The following is a 22,373-nucleotide window of genomic DNA, read 5'->3' as shown; positions in this document are numbered from 1 at the left end:
TGCCTTTCCCAGTGTGCATTACTTTGGTCTTTTTTTGCATTTCATTTCATATTCTTTAGCTTGCTTTCGTTGTTTACGTTGTCGAGGAGGTTTGTTATTTCTTGGTGGTTGTTTCCACAGAGAGCCGTGTCGTCTGTGTATCTCAGGTTTGATGTTTTCCTGCCTCCGACTTTGATTCCTGAATTCTCAACTTCTGCTTCTCTCATGATCTGTTCAGTGTAGATACTGAAGAGATGAGGAGAGAGGATGCATCCTTGATGAACACCTTTTGAATTTTGAAGGGGCTTATGTGATTGTTGTTCCAACGGATAACAGCTTCTTGGTCTTTGTATAGCAATGCTATGAGTGATATGAGGTGAGGTGGAAAGCCCATATTCTCCATTGTGTCAAAGAGTTTTGCATGACTTACATTATCAAAAGCCTTACTGTAGTCTATGAAAACTATGTACCCCTCTTTTTCATTGTATTCGTTAATCTTCTCAATGAGGACTTGTAATGTGCATAGCATATCAGCTGTTCCTCTTCCGGCTCTGAAACCAGCTTGTTCTTCTGCAATTTCAGTCTCTATTTTGCTCTTCGGTCAGTTTAAAATGATGTAAAGTAAAATTTTGCTTGTGTGGCTAGTAAGACCTATGGTCCGGTAATTTGAGCATTCCTTTGGGTCGCCTGATTTGTAAAGCATGATAACTTCTTGCTTTTTCCATTCTTGTGGCCACTCTTGTTTTTGCCAAATCTTGGTGCATAGCAGGTGGATGGCCTGTTTTCCTAAGATTCCAGAATGTATAATTAGTTCAGCAGGTATGTTGTCTAAACCTGGTGATTTGCCTGCTTCAAGGTGTTTTATAGCATCCTCAGTTTCGTTCATAAGTGGCGGAGGTTCAAGTTCTATTTTTACTTCTGCTATGATTGGGCTGACTTCATTTTGCAGGAGGCAGAAAAGCTCTTCTCCATATTCTTTCCATCTGTTCATGACTTTTTCATTTTCATTTATAATGTTCGTGTCTTTGTCCTTCACACATAGTTGATTAGGTGAAAAAGGTTTTCGTTTCACAGACTTAATTTGATTGAAGAATTCTTTTGATTTGTTCTCTTTGTCAAATTCTGTAATCTTCTGGCATTCCTGTTCCAGCCAAGTACGCTTATCTCGCTGAATCTGTCGCTGTACTTTTCTTTTGAGATTCTTATATTCCTTTAAATTGTTGCTTGTTCTAGCCTTTCTCTTTTGTTCTGCAGTTTTTACAGTTTCATTGCTTATCCATGGCTTTGTCTTCTTTCATTTCTTTTTCCCTAATGTTGTGTCTGCGGCGGGCAAATATATAGATTTGATGCTTTGCCATAATTCCTCAGGCGGTGTCTCTTCTCAGATGGTTGTGAGGAGAGTTTGAAATTTATTTTCTGTCTTAATTTGGAAATTCATCTTTATGCTTTAATTTATGAGTTTTTCTACATCATGACTTAGCGTGAGCGTTGTTGCTTGTGCTTTGAATGTTTTGATTCTTACTTTTGCGCAAACCAAGATGTGGTCGGTGTCACAATCTGCTGGACGATATTTGCAGTTGAGAAAAGATGTCATCCAACCTCTATTTACCAAAATGTAGTCAATCTGGTTTCTTGATTGTTGATCAGGTGAAATCCATGTATAGCGTCCTCTTGGATGATGTTTAAACATTGTATTCATGATGGTCATTTTGTTTGCTTGACAGAAATTCAAAAGTCTATCTCCTCTGTCATTGCGTTGTCCTAGGCCATACGGTCCGAGACCGCTGTTCCTCTGTTCACCTTCTCCAAATTTTGCGTTGAAATCTTCCATTATTATGAGTGGGTCTTTGTCCTTCCGGGAGTCTTTGACTGTTTGTAGCTGTTCATAAAAATCCTGTACTTGTTCCTCTGTACTCTGAGAGGTTGGTGCGTAGACTTGAATAAGTGTTGTTTTTGTTGGTTTTGTGTCAAGCTTTACCATAAGGATACGATCAGATATTGGGTCATAGCTTATTGGGCTTTTTTAGTTTTAGGATCTAAAATGATTGCCACTCCATGTTCCTACGTTTAAAATTTTGCATTTCCTACACGAGGGACCTCTCTCTTGAGATGAGTTCTTACAGGGGTCAGACGTAGAGCTCCCTGCTGGGTTTGGCTCTACCCTTACCCTACAGTATATCTCTTGCTGCCCTTAAAGTGCCTATCAGCAATTTTAGTTTAGAACACCTTTTATCATACCTGGTCAAATTCTTTCTACATCGCGACTTCTATCAAGTAAAGTAGATGCATTGAGAAAATTCTCTGGTCTCTGTAGCCGTCCTAGATGCTGTAAAAGGAGACAGGAAATGTTTTCTGTATTTGCTCCTTATCAGACAATCAGGAGAGTTCTTTGTAATTCAGTTACTCCATTGGCCCCTACTTTCTGTCAATCAGTTTGCACATTCAAACCGTTCTTATGCAGAAGCGAGGGAGCGGATTCTTTTGCAGTAATGTTTTCAAGATATAGCTCGCTCTTGTTTAACTTCCACCCAGGACCACTTGAATATTTTCATTTATTTACCATTGAAAATATTTACCATCAGCTGGTGATGTCGACACTTTCTTTAAGCCGAAATATGGTATTTCCCTCCATTAATAGTCTTTTTTAAAATTATTTGTATAGCCCAATATTACAAATTAATGAATAGTTATTTTATCTATGTGGAGCATGAAGTCAGGTTACATATTACTAACTGGCATCTTTACAATGGTCGGAGAAACTCTCCATATACAACTTAACATTTATTACCGGGTGGGACAAACACTGGTGCAGCAGCAGGAAAAAGCATTGAAATATGATGAAGATGATGAGGCGATTCTTCTGTTGCAAGCCTAATCTGCCAATTCCACAATCAATATTACAGTACAACAGTGGTCCTATATTGTTTGATGTAGTTTTTAATACATTAGATGGTGTTGGCTTTGGTCCGAGTATGCCATTTTTACAATGGTGGGAACTGTTTACTACTGAGCTGATGGCACACAAGTGAAAATGGTGTGCTGCACCTTGTTTGTAGTTCTCCCTGACAGAGGGAGAGACAGATTGGGGAAATCAAGACTGCCATACACAAAATCCCCAGCAAAATATGTAATTATTTGTCAGTGGCCAAATTTCACCTAAAATGAGAAACTGTGTGAACTTTGATGCTGAAGAGTCAGTCATGTAATCAGTGTTTACTGCCGTTTCCTTTACGTACAGTAATGCTGGATTCTGTTTTATGCTAATTACTTCTTCGTACTTTTTTGATAACCATCTTGATTTCATTTTCAGTACTCTGTGAGATTGTGAAATCTACCTGCGAACCTCTTACTTACTGTCCCTACCACATAAAATCGTTTTGAAAATTCTGTGGTTACTTGTTTGTTTCCTCTCATTCCCAGGGTTGTGGGTGTATGTGCTGTCATTTGCCAAATGACATATTTATGGGGGTGGTGGCCTTTTTTTTCTTTGCCATTACCAGAAGCATATCAAAAACGGGTGATGCCCTAAATGGGTTACTAAAGCCAGAGCTGCACTGATGCTTCCAGGTCATACAGATGCCATCATAATAATCATATCATAACTTAAAGTTACGATCGTGTATTCGATTTCCAATCGCATATAGATAATAGCAGTTTGAAAATCCAAAACATGAACACTTTTATAATGACTAATTTTATTAGCTGATTTTAGGATTTGTCCAAGAAAAATGATATGATGTATTTCGTTTTCCGTCTTTAACTATAGCAACCAAACGTGGATGAAGAAGGCACGTAGTTACAGTTAAAACCGAGGTTTAACCATACATTTTCTTTCTGGTTGGCGGGAATGAAGGTGGAGACGCAACAGCGCTGGAGACTGTTCCATCTGGAATGGAAATGAGTGCTCAAACTCCACTGCAGTCACCGCATACTGTATAAGGCATTCATCAGTTCAACAAAATCAATGATCTTCAGGACTGTAACTTTAAAGAACCAATCAAACGGTTTTTAAAGATTGCTTTATGGCTACCATAGTGTTGTTTGACTTGTGACATGGTAGGGAGAGTCTTATATAAAGACATAAGTCATGTGTAGACCAGACCTAAATACAATACTATTATTGGTCAGGTCATCTAGGAGAGTCGTAATGCAAGTGACACTTTTCAGGCACTGTAGAGAATGGATGCACTGAATACTTGTATTACCAACGCACATTTAACTTTGAGTTTGAAAAATTTCAACTGTCGCATCAACATTGGGATATTAGGAAATTGCCTTGGTCTGCTCAAACATGAACAGATACAAGTATACAAGAAATTAGGACCCCTCCCTTGATAACCAAAATAACTAAAACATAAAATTGATAAATGCATATCCAAGAACATGAAGATGCTTGGTACTCCGTTCACCTCAAATCCCCCTTTTATGGGCATTTGACAGTCCCCCCCCCCCCATTTTCTCCCCAGTTCTACCTGGCCAATTACCACACTCTTCCGAACAATCCCGGTCACTGCTCCACCCTTCTCTGCTGATCTGGGGAGGGCTACAGACTACCACATGCTTCCGATGATACATGTGGAGTCGCCAGCTGCTTCTTTTCATTTTTATTTATTTTTTATTAATTGATATTTTTCTGGACAGATCAACAATTGCATCCATAAACACAATGCATCATAACACAAGTATCCAACAAACTCAACTGTCCTCTTTTCCTGTTTTTAAACAACATACACCCAAACAACAAAAAAAACAAACAAAGTAAACATACACAAATTAAAAAAAAACAATTAGACAAGACACATAGCCATAGAGTCCATATGAATATTCATGCAGAGTAATCATCTATTTCAATGTCCACATTCCATTTCTGTGAAGAATAAGCCCCAGACCTCCTTAAACATGTTCTCTCTACCCGCCACTCTATAAGTGATTCGTTCATATGTTGCCATCTTATACATTGTTTCCATCCATTCATTGTAGGTTGAAGGAGCAGAGGATTTCCAGTGTTTCAGATTGATTCTACAGCCAGTTATCAGAGGCAGCTGTACCCATAGTTTCATCCGATTAGACATTCTGACATTTTCTGGTAACAGTCCCAAAAGACACAGTGCTGGGGTTTTAATCAGTGATAACTTCAACATCCCGTTCAGAAAAACAACGATGTCGTCCCACATACATACTGTCTTCTCACAATAATACAGTAGATGTACTAAAGTCCCAGACTCCTTCCCATATCTCCAGCAAGCATCATTGTCCCTTAGTTTCAGTTTGGCCAGTTTACATGGGGTCCAGTAGCTTCTATTGATCACCTTATAATGAATGAGTTGTGACTGTGCTTCATGTGAGCATTTATGCCACGATGCAACACGCTTCTCCCAGACCTCTGTCGAAATCTCCCCCCCAACATCCTTTTCCCAACACATTTTCAGGCCCTCTAGTTGTAGCTTGTGTGCTTCCCTAATATGCACATAAAATATTGAGGCCCCCCCTTTTCCCATCCATGTTGTATGGAATAGATCCTGTATTCTAGTTTGTGGATTCAATTCAGATTTTACCTGGCCCAATATACAATGTCTAATTTGCAAAAATTTCCAAAAGTCTGATTTGTCTAGATTATATTCTGTCTTCACTTCCTCAAAGGATTTCATTCCATCTTTCCCAAACAGATCTCCAAGAAGATGTATACCTGACCTAGCCCACCTTTCCCACATGAATGTCTTCTTGCCTATGAGAAGCTTCTTATTGTACCATATGGATGCTTTAGGTGTGAGATATGTATTGGATTTCATAATATGATGCGCCATTCTCCAAGATTCCCGAGCAAAAGATAACAATGGGTTCCTGAATGGTATTGCTCTTCCCATTTGTGTCAGAGATGCCTCTAGGGAGGAAGGGTATACTAGTTCTTCTTCTATCCTTACCCACAGCTGCTTCTTTTCACCTGACAGTGAGGAGTTTCACCAGGGGGACGTAGCATGTGGGAGGATCACGCTATTCCCCCCAGTCCCCCCCCCCGAACAGGTGCCCCGACTGACCAGAGGAGGCGCTAGTACAGTGACCAGGACATATACCCACATCCGGCTTCCCACCCACAGACACGGCCAATTGTGTCTGTAGGGACGCCCGACCAAGCCGGAGGTGACACGTGGATTCAAATGGGCGATCCCCGTGTTGGTAGGCAATGGAATAGACTGCTACGCTACCCGGACGCCCCCATTTGACAGTCTTTAAAGGAACATACAAACGGTGTATGCTTAACATTACTCCTAACCACTCCTAACTGGATGAGTATTAACTTGGTCTGCTCAGACTACTTCTAGTACTAGTACTAGTACTTTCGGCTGCTCCCATAAGAGGTCGCCAGAGCGGATCATCCTTCCATTTCTTCCTGTTATCTGCATCTTCCTCTGTCATGCCAGCCACCTGCATGTCCTCCCTCACCACATCCATAAACTATCTCTTTAGTCTTCCTTTTTTCTTCTCCCCTGGCAGCTCCATCTTCACAGCTTCACTATCCCTCTCCCAATATACCCAGCATCTCTCCTCCGGACATGCTCAACCAGCTCAATCTTGCCTCTCTTGCTTTGTCTCCAAACCATCCAACCTGAGCTGTCCCTCTAATATACTCGTTCCTAATCATGTCCTTCTTCGTCACTCCCATGAAAATCTTAGCATCTCTGCCACCTCCAGCTCCACCTCCTGTCGTTTCATCAGTGCCACCATCTCCAAACGATACAACATAGCTGGTCTAACTACTATCTTGTAAGCCTTCCTTTTCACTCTTGCTGGTACCCTTGTGTCGCAAGTCACTCCTGACACTCTTCTCCACCCACTCCACCCTGCCTGCACTCTCTTCTTCACCTCTCTTCTGCACTCCCCATTGCTTTGAACAGTTGACCCCAAGTATTTAAACCAGGGATGGGCAACATGATCCAGAAAAGGCCGGTGTGGGTGCAGGGCTACAAATCTACAAATCAAGATTCTTAGCAGAGACTATTGGTTGACTAATAGAATGAGGTGTGTAACTGCACCCACACTGGCCTTTTCTGGATCATGTTGCCCATCCCTGATTCAAATTCATCCACCTTCATCACCTCTACTCCTTGCATCCTTACCATTCCACTGTCCTCCCTCTCATTCACGCGTATGTATTCCATCTTGCTCCTACTGACTTTCATTCCTCTTCTCTACAGTGTATACCTTCACCTCCTCTCAACCTGCTCTCTACTCTTGCTACAGATCACAGTGTCATCCACAAACATCATAGTCCATGGAGACTCCTGCTTTATCTCGTCCGTCAACCTGTCCATCACCGTTGCCAACAAGAAAGGGCTTAGAGCCGATCCTTGATGTAATCCCACCTCCACCTTGAACCCACCTGTCATTCCTACCACACATCTCACCACTGTCACACTTCCCTCATACATATCCTGCACCACTTCTAGGCTCCTAGGTCTAGGCTGAACAAAGGCTAGAGTGAACAAAGGCAAGTGTGACTTTTTCAAGCCAAGACTTCGTCAAGCCACGATTTCGTCAAGCAAGGACTGCTCCTTTTAGATCCGGTCAGTCATCTGTATTTTGTGTACCTAGTATAGATTATGTGTTTCCTTTGCATTCCTGTCCTTTCCTCTTCCCGGGGCTGGCATAGATGTTGGGTCATTCCTAGGCACTGTGACCCTACCAATCTCATCGATCCCACTCTCTCTACTCACGTTGAGCAAGTGATGACGGGGGGGCTCTGGAATTGCCAGTCTGCAGTGCCGAAAGCATATCAACACTGTCCCCGTTCCAATCTCTCTGTTACTGCCCTCCAGCTCTTTGACCACTATTTCATGTCCTACTCTCTCTCGCTCCTCGGCCCCTCCCCCAACCCACATGGTCTCCACCCGTAGACACCTGCGCTCTCTCTCTGCCACTGATCTTTCTTCCTCTGTTACCTCTATCCTCCCTACACCTGAATCTTTCTCTTTACTACCCCCTGACATTGCTACTGATCTTCTTCTCTCTACCCTCTCCTCTTCTCTGGACAATCTCTGTCCCCTCACCTCCAGGTCTGCACGCCCAACTCCACCTGCCCCTTGGCTGTCCAGCTCAGTACGTACTGACAGACGGAGCCTAAGAGTGGCAGAGCGCAAATGGAGAAAAGGCAAACTCCCAGAGGACCTTCTCAACTTCCAATCTCTTCTTTCCACTTTCTCCTCCTCCCTTTCTGCTGCTAAAGCTGCCTTCTATCACTCTCAAGTCCTATCCTCTGCCTCTAATCCTAAGAAACTCTTTGAAACCTTCTCTACACTTCTTCAACCCCCACCTCCTCCTCCTACTTCCTCCCTTCTCCCTGATGACTTTGCTAACTTCTTTGACAAGAAGGTAAACGACATCAGATCCTCCTTTTCTCACCACCCGGTTAGTGCTGCTTGCACTATCCCACCATCTGCACCCTCCCTCACCTCTCCACATCCCACCCTATCCCACCTCACTTCACTCTCCCCCGACGAGGTCCTCAACCTCATCACATCCAGTCGCTCCACCCCATGCTCCCTTGACCCGGTCCCCTCCCCTCTTCTTCAGTCCATAGCACCTGAAGTCCTTCCCTTTCTAACCCACCTCATCAACACCTCCCTCCAGGCAGGATGCTTTCCATCTGCCTTCGAGACTGCTAGAGTCACACCACTTCTCAAGAAACCATCACTTAACCCCTCTGACATAAAAAACTACAGACCGGTTTCCCTTCTACCCTTTCTATCCAAAACTCTCGAACTTGCTGTCTATAAACAGCTTTCTTTGTACCTCCACCAGAACAACCTCCTGGACCCCAACCAGTCTGGGTTCAGGGCGGGTCACTCGACAGAGACGGCCCTCCTTGCAGTGACAGAATTGCTGCACTCTCTGAGAGCAAACTCTCTCTCCTCTGTCCTGATACTCCTGGACCTGTCAGCTGCGTTCGACACAATGTACCACCAGATCCTCCTCTCTACCCTCGAGGGGCTGGGTGTCACAGGCTCTGCACTCTCAATGTTTGCATCCTACCTGACTGGTCGCTCCTACCAGGTGAAATGGAGGGGATCTGTGTCGGAGCCTCGCAGACTGACTACGAGTGTTCAGTAAGGTTTGGTTCTGGGTCCTCTCCTTTTCTCCCTGTACACAACATCCCTGGGTTCTGTTATTCGCTCGCATGACTTCTCGTACCATTGTTATGCCGATGACACCCAGCAGATCTTGTCCCTTCCTCCCTCTGACACACAAGTAGAGACGCGCATTGCTGCGTGCTTGACTGACATCTCGGAGTGGATGGCAACACACCACCTGAAGCTCAGTCTGGACAAGACAGAGCTGATGTTCCTTCTGGGAAAAGGTTGCCTGCACTGAGACCTGGCCATCGCCATTGACAACACCGTGGTGATGCCAACTCAGACTGCGAGGAATCTGGGTGTGATCCTGGATGACCAACTGTCGTTTGCTGCAAACGTTGCATCAGTTGCTCGCTCCTGCAGATTTCTCCTCTATAACATCAGGAGGAGAGGATTTGCCCATTCCTCACTGACAAGACAGCACAGGTGCTCATCCAGGCTCTTGTCATCTCCCAGTTGGATTACGGCAACTCCCTCCTTGCTGGCGCCCCGGCATCGGCCATCAGACCTCTGGAGCTTGTTCAGAAAGCTGCAGCTCATCTGGTGTTCAACCGCCCTAAGTTCTCCCACACAACTCCCCTTCTCATGTCCTTACACTGGCTCCCAGTAGCTGCTCGCATCCAGTTTGAGACTGATGCTAGTCTACAGGGCAGTGAAAGGAACAGCTTCTTCCTATCTCCAGGCCATGGTCAAGCCCTACACCCCCTTCCAACCACTTTGCTCTGCTGCCTTGGGACGCCTGGTTGCCCCGTCGCTCAGAGGCCCCTGCTGCCAATCAACCCGGTCACAGGTCTTTTTTGTCCTGACCCCACAATGGTGGAATGAACTCCCCACTGATGTCAGGACAGTGGAGTCGCTCCTCATCTTTTGGCGTAGGTTGAAAACTCACCTCTTCAAGAACTACTACGCTGTTACTTGCTCTTAGCACTTAATGTATTCACTCGTTTTAAAAAAAAAACTCTTTCTTGCGCTTTTACTTTAGCACTGGTTTTGCTCTTAGATGCTTGTTTAGAGAGAAGATGCACTTATGACCTCTGATGACTAGTAGTTCTCCTGATTTCCTACTTTAAATGCACTTTCGACTAAATTACTGTAATGTAATGTAATGTGATACATACTTCTCTGCTACTCCCGACGTCCTTATACAATACCACACCTCTTCTCTCAGCACCCTGTCATATGCTTTCTCTGAATCCACAAAGACACAATGTAACTCCTTCTGGTCTTCTCTATGCTTCTCCATCAATATTCTCAAGCAAACATGGCAGCTGTAATGCTGTTTAGTTGCACGAAACCATACTGCTGCTGCAAATCATCACCTCTGCTCTTAAGCTAGCTTTCACTTCTCTTTCCCATGTCGTCATGCTGTGGCTGATCAACTTTATACTTCTATAGTTACTACAGCTCTGCACATCACGCTTATTCTTGAAAATCGGTACCAGTATGCTTCTTCTCTACTCCGTGGCATCTTCTCACTTTCTAAGATGGTGTTTTTAAAAATCTAGTTAAGAACTCCACTGCCATCTCTCCTAAACACCTCCATGTCTCCACAGGTATGTCATCTGGACCAACCGCCTTTCCACTTTTCATCCTCTTCTTAGCTGCCCTCACTCTTCCTCCTAGCTAATCTGCCACACTTCCTGATTCATTATCCCCGCATCATCCAACCTTCTCTCTCTCTCTTATTTTCTTCTTTTATCAGCCCTTCAAAGTACTCCTTCCACCTTCTCAACCCACTCTCCTCACTTGTCAGTACATTTCCATCTCTAACCTTCATTGCCCTAACTTGCAGCACATCCTTCCCAGCTTGGTCCCTCTGTCTACCCAATTGGTACAAGTCTTTTTCTCCTTCCTTAGTGTCCAACCTCTTATACAACTCACCATATGCCTTTTCCTTTGCCTTCACCACTTCTCTCTTTGCTTTATACTGCATCTCCATGTACTCCTGTCTGCTTTCTTCATCTCTCTGACTGTCCCACATCGTCTTCGCCAACCTCTTCCCCCGTATACTTTCCTGTACTTCCCCATTCCACCACCAAGTGTTATTGTCTTCCTTCCTCTTTCCAGATGACACACCAAATGCCATCCTAGCTGTCTCCCTCACCATTTCTGTAGTAGTTGCCCAGCCATCTGGCAACTCTTCACTACCACCCGGTGTCTGTCTTAACTCCTCCATGAACTCCACACAACAGTCTTCCTTCTTCAACTTTCACTGTTGGATCCTTGGCTCTGCCTTCACTCTCTTCTTCTTCTTGATCTCCAAAGTCATCCTACAGACCTTCATCTGTTGCTGCCTAGCTACGTTCTCCCCTCTCACCACCTTGCAGTCTCCAATCCCTTTCAGATCACGCCTCCTACATAAGATATAGTCCACCTGTGTGCACTTTCCTCCGCTGTTATACATCACCCTGTGTCCTCCCTCTTTTTGAAATATGTATTCACCACAGCCATTTCCATCATTTTCACAAAATCCACCACCATCTGTCATTCCACATTCCTCTCCTTGACACCATACCTACCCATCACCTCCGTTTCCTTTGCCAACATGCCCATTGAAGTCTGCACCAATCACCACTCTCTCTTCCTTGAGTACACACTCTACCACTTCATCCAAAATTCTTCTTTCTCTTCCATCTCACACCCAACTTGCAGGGCATATGCACTGGTAACATTCATCAATACACCTTCAATTTCATGACAACATCACGTTATATCACCGCATTACAATAACCAAAATCCCAGACAATTTATTCTCCAATATCACAATATCAGTGTTTTTTCCAGCTCTACTGCAGGGAGGTTCATGCAAGTAAATGGGCCTTTTATCAAGACATTGAGCGAATGTGAATTAGTGGGTCAACAAAAAGAGGTTCAAGATATGCTCAATCCATTTCGCAATTATTTTCTTTTCAATTGTGTCTCATGGAAATAAAGTCCTTTTTTTGGAACCAGGTTATTTTCCATTGCAGACATCATAGCATTTCATAATTACGATTACATTGTTGGTCACATGAAAGGGATTACAGTTTGATGACAAACGTTGCTAATAACATCTTACCCTGTTGAACAGATCTAATGAAAAAGATGGCTTTGAGATTACAAGTAGTTTGTGCTTACAAAATTCTCTCCTGGTGAATCAGTCTGGCTAAATGATATGATTAGCTTTTTATCTTTGGCTACTGATATTTGTAACCTATTTTCATGCATGTCATCGTGGTTTATTTAAAAATGTACACAGGCAGGGTGGAAAGACTTCTGAAACAACCTAGGACACTCTTGACAAGTGAAGAAAAAGTTCCTACCTTGTGTCATGAAAATGTTCAGGGAGAGAAAGATGTCTTCTCATAGGATGCTATTTCAAGAGCATTCAGGTTCCGCAGTGGTGTAGCGGTCTAAGCATCGGCTTTGTGTCGATGCAGTTGCCGACTGGGGACTAGGGTTCACGCCCCGGTCTCGTCAGATCTGACTATGGCCAGACTTGACGAAGCAGCAATAATTGGCAACGCTGTCTTCGGGAGGGGGGCGGAGTCGGCTTGTGTTCGTCACATGAATGCGTCTCTGTGTGTGTGGGAAAAAGCAGTGGTTTGGCCTGGATTCGTCTTGCCACGAAAGTGGGGAGGCGTCTCCTTCGAGACTGCCGGCCGGAGAGATGCAGTTGGCGAATGCATGCACTACGAGGGTGGGTGTTTGAACTAAAATAGGGCTTGATTGGCCACTAAATTGGAAGAAAAAAGGGAAAAATCAGAAATAATTTTTTTTTAAAAAGCATTCAGCCTCACTGATTTGGAGGTCCACTACTGTGAAGTCTATGGTAATGAATAAGGGACGGCTCACTGTCTTTCTACTTTGCTGTCAGTCCATCTCTCTGCCTACTTATCCAGGGACAGATGCAGCAGAAGGCAGGGAGAGACACCCTGGCAGGTCCATCACAGGCCCCATCCAATCAATCAAATGAATACCTATGGGTAAATTAAAGGTCTCCGGGGGCATCCGGGTAGCATAATGATCTATTCTGTTGCCTACCAGCATGGGGATTGCTGGTTCGAATCCCCATGTTACCTCCGGCTTGGTCGGACGTCTCTACAGACACAATTGACCATGTCTGCGGGTGGGAAACCGGATGTGGGCGTGTCGTGGTCACTGCATTAGTGCCTCCTCTGCCTGGTGCCTGTTCGGAGGGGAGGGGGAACTGGGGGGAATAGCATGATCCTCCCACGTGCTACGTTTCCCTGGTGAAACTTCTCACTGCCAGGTGAAAATAAGAGGCTGGTGACTCCACATGTATCAGAGAAGGCATGTGGTAGTCTGCAGCCTTCCCCGGATCGGCAGAGGGGGTGGAGCAGCGACCAGGATGGCTCAGAAAGCGGGGTGATTGGCCAGGCGCAATTTGGGAGAAAAAGGGGCGAAAAAATCAAAATCAAAATTAAAGATCGCTGATGCATCTAACAGCCATGCATTTGGACTGTGGGAAGAAGCCCGTGTGAACACAGAATCTGCAAACTGCACATTTTCATTATGAAATGGGTACCTCCCTGTCATTTCATTTACAGCCAAACTGTTTTGTTTTTTTTTTGTTCGTTTGGGGGGGGGGCTAATGTATTAGAGAGCAAGGAAAAGGCAAAACATAGTGACACAAAAGAGAAACATAACAAGGGGATGTTGGATGACAGGAGGCACCAGATTCTTACCTCAGAGGGTTAGTCAGTTTCCAGTTAATGTCAGTGTGTTACTTGGGAACTCCTTTCATTTGTGACACGGTGTATTCTAATTTCTGTTTTTTTGGGTGAGAGTTCTCATCCAAAAAAAAGGGGGAAAAATCAATTTAAGCATCCTAGTATTCTTATACGAATTTTATTTTTTATTTTTTTGTAATTTTAAACTTCATTTGGAATCTCCCAGGTAGCTTGCATACAGGGCCATGTAGGGAACATTCAATTCAATTCAATTCAATTTATTGTCATTAAAAACAATGTGCAGGCACATGTTAAAAATGAAATGAGGGCTGTGGCTTCACCAAACAGTGCAAGACAGACACAGACAAACACAGCAAAAATAAGTTAAAAGAGAGCTGGAGTACAAAATATTTAAAATATCTACAGACAGTCAGTGGGTGGCCAGGTTCAGGTGGGCAGCAGCTTGTGGAAAGAAGCTGTTTTTGAGCTTGGTAGTGCGGGCTCTGAGGCTCCCGTAGCGCCTCCCAGAGCGCAGGGGGGAGAACAGTCCATGGTTGGGGTAGGTGGGATCTCTGCTGATGCTGTGACCCCTTCGAAGGCAGAGTTTGTGATAAATGTCTTTTAGGCTGGGAGCTGGGTACCAGTGATATGCTGGGCCGCCTTGACGATCCGCTGCAGAGCTTTCTGGTCTACTGAGGTGCAGTTGCCGTACCACACTGAGATGCAGATGGTCAGAATGCTCTCTATGGTGCAGTGGTAGAAGTTGGTGAGAATTTTGGGGGGTAGACGGGCGCTCCTCAGCTTCCTCAGGAAATGCAGGCGTTGTTGGGTCTTTTTCACAAGGGCCTGCGTGTTTAATGTCCACAAAAGGTCCTCGCTGATGTGGACTCCAAGGAATTTAAAGCTGCAAACACGCTCCACTTCCACCCCATTGATGTGAACATGGTCCAGAGTTCAACAGTGCAGTGTTATATTGCTTACACATCAACCCCTCTTCTTACAAACGAGATCAAATGTTAATACCCTACTGTTGTGTCCACCAACAGCAGGAAGTGGAAAAGGGGTCCCCAAGGTTATAGCTGACAATGACATTACCCGATTTATTCAGGAATATTAAAAAAATCTGACGGGAGTTGGCGGAAAGTGAGGACGCAAATTTGATAGGCAGTTTTTTACAGAAAATATAAACTAAAGTTCACTTTATGAATTATGTGACATCTTATTTAGCCATTCGTTTCATTTGATATTTATATTTGTACATTTTTTAGAAATTTTTCACACTCTTTTTGGCAGTTTGACGTTGTGACCTCTTGCTGAGGACAGGTTAAGTTACATGTACTTTCCCGAGTACAGAGCCTGCATTTTAAAAAATTCTAATGAAATTATTTAAAAACATATGAAGTTAATGTCATGCGTATACACAGGTCCGTCAGATTTAACTTTTAAAGTATTTTTATTATTATTACTTTCTTGATTTTTAATGCAAAGACTTTTCGATGTCTGACATGTTTTGTCCCTTATCTTACAAATCAGTGAACTCAGAAGGTTGGTATAACTGCCCTTGCAGAGAATGCAGTTAGTCACTGCAACAAATTTAAAAAAAGTCTTTACTCACTTGATTTAGAAACTTGAAAATGTTGATGAAGAGATTATAGGCAAAAGAGGGATTTTTGAATTCGTCCATTGGCAAATAATTACTCTTCTGGTTTCATGAGTCTTTTTGATGATGTAATCTTGCTGCACCTTGTACACAGGTAGGTCACAGGAACAACCGAAGATGCAACTGATTCATTTTTAAAAATGACGTTTCCTCTCCTCTCACCTCTTTTCTAGGTCCCTGAGGAGGATATCGTGAGTGTGACTGATATGCTCCATCATCAGAGGAAAGAGCCAGCAGCGAGTGGTGTCTCCCATCCCAGTCAGATGTTCCTGGTCCCGATTGCGACCCCTCCTCCACTGCAGTAGCCTGGGGGAAGAGGAGGTTAACCGTGCCTAGACTAGGCTGCATTGCCAGCAGTATTAACTACTATGAACTCCTTGCCATGACTACCCGAAGCGCTTCTCTGGGGGGGGGGGGCGCTTAGGCCTCTTGTCTTACCTAACGGGCAAATGCGCTTACTTTTTGGCGGGCCTGTCATCATCACACTCATGCACCATCAGATGTAAAACACACCGGCACACACACACACAAAAGCAGATATGTACAACTCTGTTTTTTCCTCCTCCCCCTTTTTTTTCTCCCTTTTTCTCAGATAAGTACACACACACACATTCACAAGCACAAAAGCAGATGTGTGCACATTTGTAGGTCTCTAGTTTTTTCTCTGCCTCCCCATCTTTCCCTTCTCTCTCTCTCTCCCTCTCTCATTTGAACACACATGCAGAGAAACACAAATGCAGAAACACTCCCAACTGTCAGATCTCTGGTCTGAAGTGGGTCGCTCCTGTAAACATTACTTGGCCGTTCACAACAGTACACAATGAATAATCATGAATCACTCTTGCTGTGAACACACAACCGAGTCTTCCAGTGGTGTTAGTATTGTAATGTCAAGTGTCCGAACGGCCCATTTGTGTCTTGAGGTCATTGCCAAGAACTGAGTTTTTGTTTTTTTTTTCTTCCCTTTATTTTGTGAAAACTCAGTAAAGAGTGAGGTTGAGGCCTGTTTAAGTGGTCATCTGGTGTTGACTTTTGGCAAAGGGAAAGTCTAAGCTATTATTTATCCTTACCAGGGATAAGACTCAGTTTCTGTTGAGGAAGAATGTGCAGTTTTTGTCGTATTAGAAATAAAGACCATGTCACATTCTGTCAGTCATGGCAGCGATGCTGGTCAGTGGAATTTTACAGCGGCACAAGTATTTTTCTGTCTTTCAAAGGGTCAACATTTCTTAACCTTTTAACACTATACCCTTAGGTCAGCACGATGTCTTACGTCTAGTTATTTGCACTCCAAGACTTAAGTAGCTACTATCATTTATATAAGTTTTCTTTGGTACAGTAACATTTTGTAAAATTTGAAGTTAAACCAGTATTTGGTAAAATGTTATTTTGTGCTGCCTCGTGGAATAAAGAGAATTGAAACGAAGCCCTCGGTTTTCTTTATTTCAGATGTATACAAATGTATGAAAGCAAGTTTATTTTGGTGATTTTTTTTGGGGGGGGGTTATTTAAGATCCTGTTTGTGTCTCTTCACACTGACATGCAACTCAACAAGAAGTCCTTTACAGTAAACCCTGAATTAAATTAGTCGATAGAATTTTATTCATATAATGCACTTCTGACATAAACGTGCAATGCAATATACTTTAATTTAGTGAAGTTAAAATATGTAATTATTAGTCCAACTGATTGCCATCATTTTATGTCGGGTGAGGGCAAACTGGATTTGCACATGCTTTGGGGTCTTAACACAATTACAATTCTGTTAAATCTTAACAAAATTACAACTCCCAAATGAAAATTTTGTTTCTTACACAAGGGGATGGTTATAATATATATATATATATATATATTTAATTTTTTGGTGATTATTATACCAATGTGATGATGAAATAAGCTCCAGTTTCTGTTGCCTTGCTGTCAAAGTGTCACCACGGCTGTCGAGCTGTACCACGTACGGAAACTGGCCGATAAGGAGAAAAGAGCTCATTTTCTCCGAGGCCGGTTCCCGTCTGTACTTCCTCTTGTCTAGTCATTACCTTGTCAGAGGAAACTTCTCAGTCCTGAATCAGTTGTGTGTGTGTGTGTGTGTGTGCGTGCGCGCACGCGTGTGTGTGTGGTGTTGAGGCTGGGCAGTCACAGTCCATTTATAGTTATAATGTGAATGAAGCCGACTGTGTCTTTCATGGAATCATGTCACGGAAATATGGCATGCCGTCGGTGAAGAGGTGGAAAACCAGCACGCTAGACATGACAACTGTATCAAACCTCAGGTGACCTTTCACCTGTCTCTTTTAATTCTCCTATTAGTGGGTGGATTTGTCTAGAAATGGATTAATAACAAGTCTGAAATTTGATGTGAGGGAAGTTTCTTTGCACTAAGGTGAGAAACTGCAGTGTAGACTCGATGTTGTGTAACGCTACCGTCTGGTCTTGTTCAGATTTGTTTGTCTGCATGATGTGATGTCCTGGGTATGACGTTATACTGCAACTGTCGGGTCGTCTGCAACTAAACCGGCACCCCCACTTCAATCCTTGGGTTGTTGTGAGGAGCAGGTGTGGATACCCAGCGGGACGAAAAACAAAACCTGCCAGAGGGCGGATGAGTTCCCCTGTGAACCAACGGCCGTCCATACCTGGAGAGGAGATAAGGACCACCAGGTACTCCCCCTACTGAAACACCATGATGATTCAACCGAGACATGTTGAGGCATCAGCTGTGCTCCTACAACTTCCACAGGTTACGGAACTGATGATGATGTGATGTGTTTTTTTTTAATTAAGGTTTTGTGTTATAATTATATATAAAGCCATGTTTTTGTTGTTGTTGTTTCTTTTTAATCAGTTTCTTCTGTAAATTCTGCCTCTAAGAGATGCCTCTACATCAAGTTTAGGGTTGACACTGATTACCCTTGGATACGTGGATGGATCAGAATAGAACAATGAGGCCATACCTGCGCAAAAAAAAAAAGGAAAAAAAAGGATTCACACGTACGGCACACTCATAACAAGTGAATGTTTTATTAGGCGGAAATTTGCAAAAAAGAAAAAAGGTGTCCTTCCTTATTGTGTCATTGTGTGTGTGGGTGAGTAAAGAGGGGAGGGGCACTTCAAAAATATATAGACCAGCTTACCAACCAAAAGTTACTGATGCTCTGAACAGACATAATTGGTTCAACAATAAATCAGAGCCATTCACGTGCTGTTGTCACCATGAATTATCAACCAAATGGACCTCTATGCCGCTGTGGTAAATATCTTTACAATAATTTAGAGTACAGTCAATCCAACTCAAGGACTCGGTGTGATGACAGTTGTTTTGAAGAGCACCTTTTACATTGTCATTATCTACATGCTGCCTTAGATATCATCTTTTCATTGATTTTTACACATGAGATCGGAAGAGTGTGTGTGTGTGTGTGTGTGTGTGTATGTGCGCGTCTGTATCTGCAGAGTTGTGTAACATTAGCATTAACTTACTCATTTAGTGTTACTGTGAATATGTCCTGGACAAAATCCAGCCTGTCTCATCCACCAGTAACCCCACTCCTCTTTTTCCCAGTACTCCTCTCAGTTCTCCTGGTTGTTAAGATGAGACTGGTGCTCTCCATGCCCACTCCCACACAGAGTGGCTGTAGCCGTGCCTTAGAAAAAACCAAGCAACTCTCCAAGACTGCAGCCTATGAGATGAAGCTGCTACTGGAAGAGTATGTGAGTACCAGTCAGCGATGCTGTGGGATGACAGCAGTCTCAAAACACACATGCACGTACGCACACACATACATACACGTGTGTGCCCTGTGCTGCAGGGTCATACTCCAGCAGTGGGGTAACACTACTGCTGCATCCATAGAGGTGCAGCATGCGGAGTTGTTGCAGTGAGAGTCAATGCATCTGCTCTTAATAGACTAGCGAAAGTAAAATCCTGATCATGTTGTTGCATAAACAAAACCTAATTCTGTCGAAACCTATACATAGTATTATTCTATCAATATATCGTCAATATTTTATCAATATATTAATTATTTATATATGATTTATTATTTCTCTAAATAATATTTATTTAAATATTTTATTAATGCTCTTAAAAAGCTTCTGATAAGATAAGATATAGGCAACTTGAACAAGAGCCATTACAGGAAATGTTCTGTAGGTGGTCTGACCCAGTGACCCAGTTCAAGATGTTTCTTTCAACTCTCAAGTATTAAAGTGAACCACAAAGGGTTTTGACTACAGTACTTGCATATCCACATACTTGCATAGCTGTCAGATTTAGACTTGAGACGTAATTGTGTTTGGGAAGCAGCCATGTGTCATTCTCCCATCTACACTACACTATGCGACCAAAGTAAATGTAAGGATGCGGTTAAAGCAAAGCCTTCCTGGTGCTGCTTTGAATTAATACACGATGCAGTTACCACAGGGTGTAGGTCAGTTGGGTATTTTTGGTCTTGGCTACCGTTTATCATCAACTTTTCTATGTGCACATGAACTGAGCAACCAATTTACATACCTACCTCCAAGTCCCTCTGAAGACTTTTGTTGTCATGTGTGAAAAATCAGAACAGAGATTGATCTAACCCAAACTTCAGTAATGTTTAGCTAGCAACAATTATACTAAAAATTTGTATGGAGCTCATATAATGACAAAAAAGATGTACTCATTTTTGTGCATTCACATGACTTAAGTTTGCCAATAATATGTCCATTCTCTAACATAGGCAGCAATTACTTTGGACGTACAGTTAAGTTCGTGTACTGTTGGAAATAGTTTTTTTTTGCACACCTGTGAAAGAAAGTAGGGCGGTACAGTGGTGCAATGGTTAGCCCAGTCGCCTCACAGCAAGAAGGTCCTGGGTTTGAACCCCGGGGATGTCCAACCTTGGGGGTCATCCCACGTCGTCCTCTGTGTGGAGTTTGCATGTTCTCCCCGTGTTTGCGTGGATTTCCTCTGGGTGCTCCGGTTTCCTCCCACAGTCCAAAGACATGTAGGTCAGGTGAATCAGCTGTACTAAATTGTCCCTAGGCATTAATATGTCGGCCCTGTGATGGACTGGTGGCCTGCCCAGGGTGTCTCCCCGCCTGCCACCCAATGTCTGCTGGGATACGCTCCAGCATCCCAAGACCCCAGTTGGGATAAGCGGCTTGGATAATGAATGAATAAATGAAAGTCTTCCTTCCTTTATTCCAATGTGTGTACTCCTGGCTTTACTTTGTACACCTCGTCATGAATTGGAAATAAATCCATGGCACTTTTCATTCAACTGTACAAAAACCCTGGAACTTAGTTATGAAGCCGCAAGTTCATGTAACCTGAGTTTCAAATACAAATCGAAGCTGATTATCCACGAAACAGAACCGTTAAGGATTTAAGTTCCGCATTTAAAGCAAGTTTCTGTCAGTAAAAACTTGTCTGCACAACTTTATGTCTCTGTGTGCTCTAAATCAAGCTTCAGGTGATTGATTATGATCCCTTTGAATCTCCATTAGGTGTTAGTCCATGACCCCCTGAAAACCGCCATGCCAGATGTGGTACCCAGTGCCACAATCTCCAACACCAGCATCACCGAGAGACTGCAGGACATCTACACCAAGGAAGCGCTCTTCCGCTGGCATCTCCGCAAAATACAGAAGCACCAGGTCGAAGTTTGGGGCAACCCGGAATCACTACAGAAGTATATAAACCTCACTATGGAGCGACTCACCTATCATCTCCAAAAAGTAAAGCACTTCCTTCATATCCTTGACCCAGAACAGCCTCCCCCAACTGAGCCAGCTCCACCAGAGCTGCCCGACATTAGCGACTTTACAAAGAAACGCTATGGATGGGCCGTCATATCCAGCCTTAAGGATCTGCTGGAACATGTGGGGGAAGAGTTGAAAGACTTGGAGGCAAAGGGACTGTGTAATACTAACAAACAATAAAGGTAGGAGGCTTGCAGGTGAAGACAACATCAGGAATTGGGCCGCCATTTTTTATGAATGTATCATTTATTTATATATTATTATATTTCTATTTATTTTTTCTAAACTGATGATGTGAATTAACAAAATCATTAACCAACATGTCCCTAATGTAGCCTGGACCAGGCTTGTGTACCCTACTGAGCTGTATATATTTATTTATTTATTCATTCATTCATTCAAGATTTTGTGTGAGAATTTATTTATTTTATTTATCTACTTCCCCTATGGTTGTCATCATAATAAAATGACTACATAAACTGTAAATTTCAATGTTATATTATTTACATATAATGTACTGTATTAACTACAACCGTACATACATACAACACAAAACATCTAATTTCTATAAATAAAATAACTGTCCAACTCCAACCTGGACCCTGTGAAGCCTGTATTTGATGAATATATAATTTTACACTTTTGTCACGTGCTCGCCATACATACAGTAAACAATAAAGGACTTTCAATTCTACAGTGTTGTTTTCCTGTTGACCTAAAAGTTTCATTTGAAGAAAGAGAAATGTTGTGCGTCGACAGTTTCTCCCTCACACTAACCAACACAGCGTTCTTGTTTGAAACCCTTCAATCCCCCTTTTCTCCTCACTTGTCAATTGTATCTGGCCAATTTACTCCACTCTTCCGAGCCTCCCCGTTCACTGCTCCACCCCCTTTGCCGATCCGGGGAGGGCTGCTGACTAGATAAAATAGATAAAACCAGTAATGACATACCGGACCGGTCGAGGCCCAGGTTAACAACAACCACCATTGATGCCGTGCCCTCACAGGGTACTAAAGGAAACTTTGCGCCCACTGGGAAACGTAAGAAAAGATAGAGGGGAGGAAGGGTACAGGCAAGACAGGACAAAGAGAGGAGACAACTGAAGAAGAAAGACTTTAGAATGGCCACACTTAATGCTGGGACAATGGCAAGCAGAGGGAGAGAAACAACAGCCATGATGAACAGGA

The 22,373-nt window shown here is 43.2% G+C and overlaps 1 protein-coding gene across 1 annotated transcript in view; it reads left to right on the top strand.

The window, feature by feature from the left end:
• castor1 (cytosolic arginine sensor for mTORC1 subunit 1) overlaps nucleotides 1-16,861 on the top strand; it is a 79,344-nt gene extending 62,483 nt beyond the window's left edge. Inside the window, exon 9 of the mRNA XM_056281141.1 lies at nucleotides 15,614-16,861. Within this exon, the coding sequence (XP_056137116.1) occupies nucleotides 15,614-15,745 (132 nt within the window). The 3' untranslated portion in view covers nucleotides 15,746-16,861. The remainder of the gene's footprint in view (nucleotides 1-15,613) is intronic.
• Nucleotides 16,862-22,373: the final 5,512 nt, after the last annotated feature.

The sequence above is a fragment of the Lampris incognitus genome, chromosome 1 (assembly GCF_029633865.1).
Source record: "Lampris incognitus isolate fLamInc1 chromosome 1, fLamInc1.hap2, whole genome shotgun sequence".
NCBI lineage: Eukaryota > Metazoa > Chordata > Actinopteri > Lampriformes > Lampridae > Lampris > Lampris incognitus.
The sequence above is the reverse complement of the archived record's forward strand: the minus strand, read 5'-3'. Positions and strand labels throughout refer to the sequence as shown.